The following is an 11,029-nucleotide window of genomic DNA, read 5'->3' as shown; positions in this document are numbered from 1 at the left end:
TGTGTGCGGCAATGATAAACGATATTGTGCGATATATGTAAATAATGTAGTAAAATATTAAGTAATTTTCATTTTGTCCAGAGAGGTTATTTAATCAAAAAAACTCTAGTTAGGTTTCCAACAAATCGTCGCCATAAAAATAGTAAAAATTTTATTTTTGTTCACCATTTTCAATAGCCGTTTTGCAACATTTCTTAAGGTGAGGCCCGAATCCAGTGTTTTAGATGTGAATGTGTCATTAGCTTTATAATGCGGCATAAGTCGATTGTATAATCATATACCACAATAAATGTTTTATTGGGTGCACCCCAGGATTATTGTACAAAATCACGCGTTTCACCCCAATATATACCATACACGCATAACCTGCTGATATTTAACCACCAAAAGGACTTTATTTAAAAAGTTAAGAGTTGAAAAAAGAAATTTTTATTAATTGAAATGAAATGAAATTTTACTTGATTATTCGTCATATAATTCATACACATCATTCGTTATATCTTCAACCATTTCCTCATAGTACTCTGGAGTTATTAGGACTTCTGTTGAATAAGTCATGCCCAATAATGGATTGTATATCATGATAGTATACTCTTGCTCCTCTTCATCTTCGTAATAGTTCTCGCCATAGTCACATAGAACATAGATTAGGACTTGGGCATATTTTCTCTTGTAGGCATCATCATACATGGATGTGGCTACCTGACAGAATACATAATCGTCAAAAATAAAATCGACCTGACCCTCAATGGTAAAATCACCAAGATCGAGTTCCAGAGATGGCTTGTATTGAAATGATCCATAAGGCAATCGATTTAGAAATTTCACAATGTCTCTTAAATTTGAAAAATTTACATCCATATCATAAATATTGGATATATCATCATCATCGTAGTTATTTAAGGAATGACCCAGGGCAACATTTTTGATCTCATCTATGATATCAATGGGTCGGTAGTTATGGTCAGTATAAACTGCATAAGCTGTGGGTAGATCTCGTCTAACATAGTAATTTTCTATTGGATCGTCTGACTCCAATAGATCACTAACACGCTCATCTTCACATACAATATTAAAACGTCGACATAGACATTTGCGTATGAAAAGCCCCATGAATATACCATAATAGCGATATAAATCATTTTCATGGATGGAATCGTCGTAGTTATAGGAGTTGCTAACGTGTTCTTTATTCCATGTCATATTTTTATACAACTGTCGATATTCAGGACATGTCTTTATGAACCCTGTTACGGATATGTTATCCATGTTTGCTGGAATATTAAGAGAAATAAATATATTAAATATATAATAATAATAATTAATACGAACACAATTTTTTTCTAAATTCGATAATTTTTTATAACTTATTTATAAACCCAAAACCTTTCAGAAATAACCTAGAATATGTATTTCTAGACTTCATTTTAAAGACGATTTTTACTTAAAACGCTGCATTATTTGTACTTGAAGTCCAGTGTTTGAGATTAATCCCAATAAACACAGGATGAGCGTTTTTCAAATGGAACAACTTTTCGGTTTGAGGGTAAATGTAATTTTCAATATAAATTCAACTTGACTTGAAACAGCTCATTTTCAATACATCTTCAAATTGGTTGCGAATTACATTGAATTTTCCAAAATCAATGAAAAGGCGTTGAAGATAATATGAGAAAACTTTGACAAAACACTACCCTAAAAATGCAACGCAAAAACCATTTGGTTTTTAATACTTCTTTGTGCAACGAAGTTCGTGGTCAAGTGGAAGAAATAAAAAATAAATTGAAAATTTTAGACAAATTACTGAATTTGCTCCAAATAGTTTATAATAATAGGTAAGAGAAAATAAAAAATGAAATAAAATTTTAAGGAAGTCACTAAATGTATATCTCTTTGCCGAAAACTAACATTATGGATTCTACGTTCTTGAAAACATTAAAAACCTGACCGATGAAAAAATGTTGGACAAATAACTGGAACTGTTTCAAATAGTTTATAATAATTGGTAAGTCAATATGAAAAATTAAATCAACATTTTAGTGAAGTCACTAAATTTAAATATTTTTGCAGAAAACTAAAATCTTTGGATGCTACATTCTTGCAAACATTATGAAGCTGGCTGATGAAAAATGAATGGCTTATCAGAAAAAGTTTCCAGAAAGATTTCAATGTGCAACAATTTAAAATTGTTAAAATCTTCATATTATTCCATATCATTAACTTCTGGATGAAAATGTGCATCACATCGTCAGTTTAATTTGCATCCTATTATCAGCTTAAAATGGATATTATGTGAATTCCTTCTGCTGGAAATCTATGCTAACACGCGGTCCATCACAATCCTAATTTCAAATTGCCCGCATATTAATTAATTTCAATGCAGTTTTATGACAAAAACAGGAAGGAAATCGAATTATCTATGCAAAAGTGTTTACAAATAATGTTTAAGATATTTAAAGTTTTGTTCTTATTTGTTGATATGTTTAATAAGATTATTATTTATCAATTAGTATTGTAGTGTATTGTGTAGTGTAGTGTATTATTATATATTTTATTTTGACGAAAATGAATAAATTATACAAAATTCATAGAATTTTGACTTTCAATTAGAAGTGGCGATATCATTTATACAAATTTTGGTTGAAAATTATTTGCAACGATGTTAATTTTTAATTTGACTCGCATCGAAAATTGTTTGAGAATTTGTTGAGTAGCGATGCATTTCAATTTGAGGATAACACTTGAGAAATTATTGCTATTGTATCGAATTTTACTGTTGAGGGTAATGTCTGTTTTTTGTTGGGAACGCGATTTTCTCAACAATTTCTCAACTTGAATATTACCCTAATCCTTTGAAAAAATGTTTGAAAAATTGTTGAAATTTAGCATTTTTCAAACGTTTGTGTTTATTGGGACAAGTTAATATGTAAGACGAAAACGAATAACTTGGATCCAAAACATAGAATGAAGCCGACCCATTTTTGTCGACGGCGGCGGACACTAAATTTTTGCCTCCGGCGGCGGCTTGACGGCTGAGCCGATATAAATGTGTTCACTCGGCGGCGGACAATTATCCATTATAAAATCAATTTGAAGTTAATCGAATGTTAATGAGATTAGTTGTACAATCTATCTTACAAACAAATTTACTTTTCTTTCAAATTTTCTGAGCTAAATTTTTGCTAAATTATTATAGCAGCTTAAATATGATTGGTTGTGTTCAAAATTTTGGAAAAAATACGACAATTATATATAAATTTTTCTGATTTAAATCGACATTTTTGATTAATTGGCGGATAAACTTGAGTCGAGATGAGTCGACATATTCGGCGGCGGCGTCGACTGGCAAAAAATGGTCGGCGGCGACTGAAATCGGCGGCGCGACTCGGCGGCTTCATTCTCTGATCCAAAAATTTTGAGCTTTCCATAAGGATTTTGGTATTGACTTCGAACCACACGCTCATAAAAAATCGCTTCTGTAACATATACTCCCAAACATATTTTGCTTCAAGCATATACATTTTTGGGTATTGCCCAAACATTTATATGTTTGATCTCTACCAATATATAATATGTTTGAAAGCATATTAGTCTAAACAATATATGTTTGGGTAGTCTAAGTTCCAAACATTTTGTATTTTTGCATCCAAATTCAATAATGTTGTCTTCCAAAAAACAATATGTTATTATGTGACCATATAATATGTTTGGAAGCATTTTGCACCCAAAAATATTATATGCTTAAAAAAAATTCTCCCAAACAATATTGTGCTCAAAATTTTATTTATTTATTTATATATTTACAATCATAATGAATTATGAAAATAAACAGGTAATATAGGTGCTAACAACATAGGTTTTCGACCTGAATGCTCAAAATTTTGTTTCTGCTCAAAATTTTGTTTTGTTTGTATATTCCCCGACATCTTTCTCACTTCCACGAGATTTTTTAGTTCTTAGCACCTTTTTTTGTAATACAAGCATTGTAGAAGAAATTATTCAATTTTATGATTTTTTTTTTATTTTAATTTTACCTTTTGCCGGACGGGGATTCGAACAGCGGACCACACAGTTTGTAAGGATCAAAGAAGTAGCTGATCAATTGCCCAAGGAAAAATAAAATGTTAATTTTGTAATAACAAGCAACAACCACCAACTTAATTCAATATCGCTCCCTGTTAAATAGCGCTCCAAGCTACTAAACACATATATGTTTATAGGCTATTTCTAAATTAATAGATGTTTGCATCCAAGCATATTATATTTACAAATATTTTATGTCCCAAACATAATATGTTCTAACATATTAACATATATGTCCCAAACATGTTATGCTAGTTTATGAACATTATATGCTTGCACTCAAAAATATTGTGTTTAAAAATTTGTGTTCCAAACATATAATAAAGGGTGATTCTTTTGAGGTTAGGATTTTCATGCATTAGTATTTGACAGATCACGTGGGATTTCAGACATGGTGTCAAAGAGAAAGATGCTCAGTATGCTTTGACATTTCATCATGAATAGACTTACTAACGAGCCACAACGTCGAATTTTCAGTGAATGGGCCCTAGAAAAGTTGGCAGAAAATCCGCTTTTTTATCGACAAATTTTGTTCAGCGATGAGGCTCATTTCTGGTTGAATGGCTACGTAAATAAGCAAAATTGCCGCATTTGGAGTGAAGAGCAACCAGAAGCCGTTCAAGAACTGCCCATGCATCCCGAAAAATGCACTGTTTGGTGTGGTTTGTACGCTGGTGGAATCATTGGACCGTATTTTTTCAAAGATGCTGTTGGACGCAACGTTACGGTGAATGGCGATCGCTATCGTTCGATGCTAACAAACTTTTTGTTGCCAAAAATGGAAGAACTGAACTTGGTTGACATGTGGTTTCAACAAGATGGCGCTACATGCCACACAGCTCGCGATTCTATGGCCATTTTGAGGGAAAACTTCGGAGAACAATTCATCTCAAGAAATGGACCGGTAAGTTGGCCACCAAGATCATGCGATTTGACGCCTTTAGACTATTTTTTGTGGGGCTACGTCAAGTCTAAAGTCTACAGAAATAAGCCAGCAACTATTCCAGCTTTGGAAGACAACATTTCCGAAGAAATTCGGGCTATTCCGGCCGAAATGCTCGAAAAAGTTGCCCAAAATTGGACTTTCCGAATGGACCACCTAAGACGCAGCCGCGGTCAACATTTAAATGAAATTATCTTCAAAAAGTAAATGTCATGGACCAATCTAACGTTTCAAATAAAGAACCGATGAGATTTTGCAAATTTTATGCGTTTTTTTTTTTTTTTAAAGTTATCAAGCTCTTAACAAATCACCCTTTATTTATAGCCAAACATATGAAAAACAGTCTTTTTCATCCGTGCAAAGAAGCAGATTCATTAAAATATTAATATGTTTTATGGACTCAACACCTACACTGAAAAAACAGTAAACCCACCAGAAAGATTTTTTGTTTTTGTAATGTTAGAAAATTTCGATTATTTTTAGAAAATTTTAATTAAACAATATTACAAACATCACGCCGATATCACAATTTTTTTCGGTTTTTTAGTTCATTCAACTAATGTGCGAAAAAAATATTAAAGTAAAGGAAACTTTCTCCAAACATAAAAATCCTAAAAAAATTAACTAAAATAAAATTAAATTGGTTTTGGTGAATAGAGGGTTCACTTTTCTTGAGAGTACCGACATTTATTATTGAACCTAGTAATTTTATTTAAATATTTGTTTACGAAGCACAGAATTTTCTTTAATCAATGCTAACCTATATCATAAAATTTCTGAAAGAATTTTTTACAAAAATATGTAGATGTGTTTTTTAATTTATTTTTTTTTTTTTAATGACAACTCCAAAGCCGAAAAGCAATGAAAAAAGCAGGGGTATGGTTTAGCTTTGTTCTTTGCTTCAAAGCGGCTTTAGTTTTGCCAACACACATAGAAAAGCGCAACGCTCACTTCATAAACATGTTTCTATGAATTGCAAATCTGGAAGCAACAAATGTTTTTAACGTCAAACAACACAGCCTACCAATGCCAAAAAAGTTAAAATATTTTAAACTTTTTTTGACGCTTCGGCGCCAAGCTTGCATTTATTGTGTGCATGCAGGCTCATATAATTACGTGTGCTTGAACTTTTTTCAAAGCAAAGAATTAAGCGGCGTGTTCATTGTGTGTCGGCCTTTACTGCTACAAAAAATTGCTTATTTGATAACATTTCGCACATCTTGTAAAAACGAACTTTGGCAACCCTACCCGTATATCATTTGTTTACATTACGCTATGACTATAGCTTTTCAAATTCCGGTAATTCCCCACTTTGCTACCAAGTGAATACATTTACATGCCTCAGCGAAATCAACAACATAACATATATACACACCAGGGCTGCCAATAAAATTTCAAGAAAAATCGTCACTTTTTTTCGATAAAAATCCTCATAATCGGCACTTGCATTTTACAAATCGGTAATATAAATAATATTAAAATTAAAAATATTTTTTGGGAAAACACAAAATAAAAGTATTTATTTCACATACAAAACAGAAAATTAATGTAAACAACTATACATTTCAATAAAATAAAATACAAAGAAATTAGTTTTGTATGCAAATAACATTAAAATGAAAATCATTTTCTAGTTAAACAAAAATTACAAACAATTTTTGTTTAACTTTTAACTTTTGTTTAAAAAATCTATTTTTTTTAAAACATTGTTATTAATTGAGTAACATTTTTATTATACCCTCCACCATAGGATGGGGGTATATTAACTTTGTCATTCCGTTTGTAACACATCGAAATATTGCTCTAGGACCCCATAAAGTATATATATTCTGGGTCGTGGTGAAATTCTGAGTCGATCTAAGCATGTCCGTCCGTCCGTCCGTCTGTCCGTCTGTCCGGCTGTCCGTCCGTCTGTGGAAATCACGCTAACTTCCGAACGAAACAAGCTATCGACTTGAAACTTGGCACAAGTAGTTGTTATTGATGTAGGTCGGATGGTATTGAAAATGGGCCATATCGGACCACGTTTACGTATAGCCCCCATATAAACCGACCCCCAAATTTGGCTTGGGGAGCCTCCCGGAGCAGCAAAATTCATCCGATCCGGTTGAAATTTGGTACGTGGTCTAAGTGTACGGTCTCTAACAACCATGCAAAAATTGGTCCATATCGGTCCATAAATATATATAGCCCCCATATAAACCGATCCCCAGATTTGACCTCCGGAGCCTCTTGGAGGGGCAAAATTCATCCGATCCGATTGAAATTTGGTACCTGATGGTAGTATATGGTCTCTAACAACCATGCAAAAATTGGTCCATATCGGTCCATAATTATATATAGCCCCCATATAAACCGATCCCCAGATTTGACCTCCGGAGACTTTTGGAGGGGCAAAATTCATCCGATCCGGTTGAAATTTGGTACCTGATGTTAGTATACGGCCTCTAACAACCATGCAAAAAATGGTCCATATCGGTCCATAATTATATATTGCTCCCATATAAACCGATCCCCAGATTTGACCACTGGAGCCTCTTGGAAGAGCAAAATTCATCCGATCCGGTTGAAATTTAGTACGTGGTCTTAGTATATGTTATCTAACAACCGTGCAAAATTTGGTCCATATCGGTCCATAATTATATATAGCCCCCATATAAACCGATCCCCAGATTTGACCTCCGAAGCCTCTTGGAGGGGCAAAATTCATCCGATCCGGTTGAAATTTGGTACCTGATGTTAGTTTACGGCCTCTAATAACCATGCAAAAATTGGTCCATATCGGTCCATAATTATATATAGCCCCCATATAAACCGATCCCCAGATTTTACCTCCGGAGCCTCTTGGAAGAGTTGAAATTTGGTACATGGTGTTAGTATATGGTCTGTAACAACCATGCAAAAATTGGTCCATATCGGTCCATTTTTATATATAGTTCCCATATAAACCGTCCCTAGAAAGTTTTGTCAAAATTTCATTTCTATAGAAAGTTTTGTCAAAAGTTTATTTCTATTCGAATGTTTGTCAAAATTTTATTTCCATAGAAAATTTTGTCAAAATTTTATTTCTATAGAAAATTTTGTAATCTACCAAAACTTTATTTCCATAGAAAATTTTGTCAAATTTTATTACTATAGAAAGTTTTGTTAAAATTTCATTTCTATAGAAAGTTTTGTTAAAAGTTTATTTCTATAGAAATGTTTGTCAAAATTTTATTTCTATAGAAAATTTTGTAAAAAATTTATTTCTGTAGAAAATTTTGTCAACATTTTATTTCTATACAAAATTTTGTCAAAATTTTATTTCTATACAAAATTTTGTCAACATTTTATTTCTATAGAAATTTTTGTCAAAATTGTATTGCTATAGAAAATTTTGTCAACATTTTTCTTCCATAGAAAATTTTGTCAACATTTTATTTCTATAGAAAATTTTGTCAAGTTTTTATTTCTATAGAAAATTTTGTCAAATTTTTATTTCTATAGAAAATTTTGTCAAAATTTTATTTCTATAGAAAATTTTGTCAAGGTTTCATTTCTATAGAAAATTTTGTCAAAATTTTATTTCTATAGAAAATTTGGTCAAACTAGATTATATACGTATTTAATCGGCCTTTTTTTGTTTAATATATACCCCGTATGGGCTAACTTACAATTTAGAAGACAGTGTTAAAAAGTTTTACGATACCTTGCCATCGGCAAGTGTTATCGCAACCCAAGTAATTCGATTGTGGATGACAGCCTTTAGTAGAAGTTCCTACGCAATCCATGGTGGAGGGTACATAAGATTCGGCCTGGCCGAACTTACGGCCGTATATACTTGTTTAAAAATTAAATATTTTCAAAAACAGGTGATTTTATGGTGTTTCCGATAGATATGTCTATATGTGGTTATTTGCTTATATTGTACTAGAATTTTATCATAATTAGTAAAAGTTTCTTTTGCACATTCTGAGTAAATCATGATCAATTTTGGTATTAAAACAACTTGAGTTATTTCATTTTAGGTTAATTTTGGAATAGAATATTCCTTCAAATGAATTATTCTCCAGCTATCATCTAATTTAAGTTTTTTTGCTTAAAAATGTCTACTGGTGATTTCGATTGGTAAAAAATATGTTGCATATTTTACACCTTACCCCCATAAATCGAAAATTTTTGTTCGATTGGAAAATTCAGTGCAGCCTTACCTATCGCAAGAGCAAAAGTGTAACCCATTTTACACCGTAGCTGATGGTTACATTTTCAGTCAGATGTTGAAGACGCTTCTATTGTTCGACCTAAATAATAGCGTTGTTGCAAATACAAAAGAAAGTGCGTGACGCGTGTATTGTGGTTGCTTTTCAATTTCTTCAACACAGCTGATTAATTTACCAAGAAGAAGCATATCAATTGTTTAGTGCTGCGACAACAAAATTCACTATTAAATATTTTAATATAATAGCAAAATGCAAAAAGCAAATGCGTTTTTTGGCCAACACCATTGTAGATGCGCTATTAGAAAGTAGTTCTTCTGACGACGATGAAGAAGTTACAACATCATTGCATGGACGAAATGACCAACAGCGAGTTAAAAACTTTGTTGAAGATGTAATTAATTTGTACTCCGATCATTAAAAAATATATAAAATCAAAAGTTTTAACAATGTCCCTTAGTTCAAGAAAAATTTGCGTGTTAGTCGAGATTGCAATAATATTTGTTAATAATAATCGAAATATTTCCGCCAAATTTCTTTTGTTTTGATTTAATATCAGTGGTGCACCTTTTTTGTTCGTTTTCACACGCAAACGATATTGTCATTGCAAGGGGTTTCGGCAACACTGTGGTAACACAATAAAAATGTTGTACCATTTGTATGCATCACTTTTTTTCCCAAACGAAATCACCATACGTTTGCTGTGGAGTGTGGAAAAATCATGATTTATTATACGAATTTCGACAAAACTCGAAAAGCCGAAGTACTCCATTTTTTGTTTCCGAATTTTTTCCAAAAAATGTTTCAAATTTATTTTAATATTTTCAAAAATTTCTTCAAAATGTAAAAACTTTAACTCCTTAAACGACGTGTCTAATGAACGGAGTTAATATCTTTAAAATCGGAATTGTCCATTTTGGGAGTAAAAAATCGTCAAAATGCCGATAAATCGGTAAAAATGGCAACCCTAATACACACATACATGTGAATGACTGCATATATTAAAAACAACAACAACCATATTGAATTGTTCTTCATACGTACGTTTGAGAAGTCTCTCTTGATAAGCAATATAAACTAACAGCCAAGCTATTATTATTAGCATATGCAGCACAACTAAAACAAATTAATGAATTTCTTGGTATGCAAATACGTACCTTTCAAGTAATTTCAATTGCGTTAATTCCACAAAAGTGCGCACTATTATTCAAACACTACAATCGATGGCTTTGTCTCTCGATGTCGTTCTACTGCCGTTCAGTTTAAATCGCACTAAGTGAATCGTCACCAGATCGAATTAGCTCAACTCATATTGTCTGTGGTGCCAGAAGTACGAAAATTCTCGATTTCAGAACAGAGATCGTTGAAATGGTACTAAAAATGTTGGCAACAGTACTTTTCTAAGAAAAAATATACTTTTTACCTTTGTGATACAAGAGAACCTTGCATTGACAAAAAAGAAATGTCTTTGTTCCAATGCCATTGCAATTTGTTTAATGACAGTGAAGTTAATTCATTTAAATGACCATGTGTACACATTATCATGGATAATATTCTATATTGGGTATTGACTGAGGTTATACTGTATAAGCACACAAAAAAAATTGTTTCTGATTCAATCACGAAATTGTTGATCCCATTAATTTTTTTAATTGAAATATCTTCAATCACGAAAATTATATATCAATCACAGTTTTAATTGGGCATACAAAAATATTTGATTAAAAATTGGATTGATTTGCAATTTCAATTGATTCAATTAAATATTTAATTGATGTTTATTGCAAAAATAAATTCATTTTTTAAT

At 31.9% G+C, this 11,029-nt stretch overlaps 1 protein-coding gene across 1 annotated transcript; it reads right to left on the bottom strand.

The window, feature by feature from the left end:
* Window positions 1-406: 406 nt before the first annotated feature.
* LOC142234845 (uncharacterized) lies at window positions 407-10,539 on the bottom strand. Its single transcript, XM_075306046.1, has 2 exons — window positions 10,380-10,539; window positions 407-1,274 (listed from the first exon to the last, which is right to left on the bottom strand). The coding sequence occupies exon 2, from the start codon at window positions 1,267-1,269 to the stop codon at window positions 463-465; it is 807 nt and encodes a 268-aa protein (XP_075162161.1). The 5' UTR covers window positions 1,270-1,274; window positions 10,380-10,539; the 3' UTR covers window positions 407-462.
* Between the last annotated feature and the right edge of the window lie 490 nt (window positions 10,540-11,029).

The sequence above is a fragment of the Haematobia irritans genome, chromosome 4 (assembly GCF_050003625.1).
Source record: "Haematobia irritans isolate KBUSLIRL chromosome 4, ASM5000362v1, whole genome shotgun sequence".
In the NCBI taxonomy this organism is placed as follows: Eukaryota; Metazoa; Arthropoda; class Insecta; order Diptera; family Muscidae; genus Haematobia; species Haematobia irritans.
Note: the sequence above shows the minus strand (reverse complement) of the source record. Positions and strands in the feature narration are given on the sequence as shown.

Coding starts and splice junctions, on each gene's coding strand:
- LOC142234845 (XM_075306046.1), bottom strand. CDS start 1,269: ATGGATAACATATCCGTAACAGGGTTCATAAAGACATGTCCTGAATAT.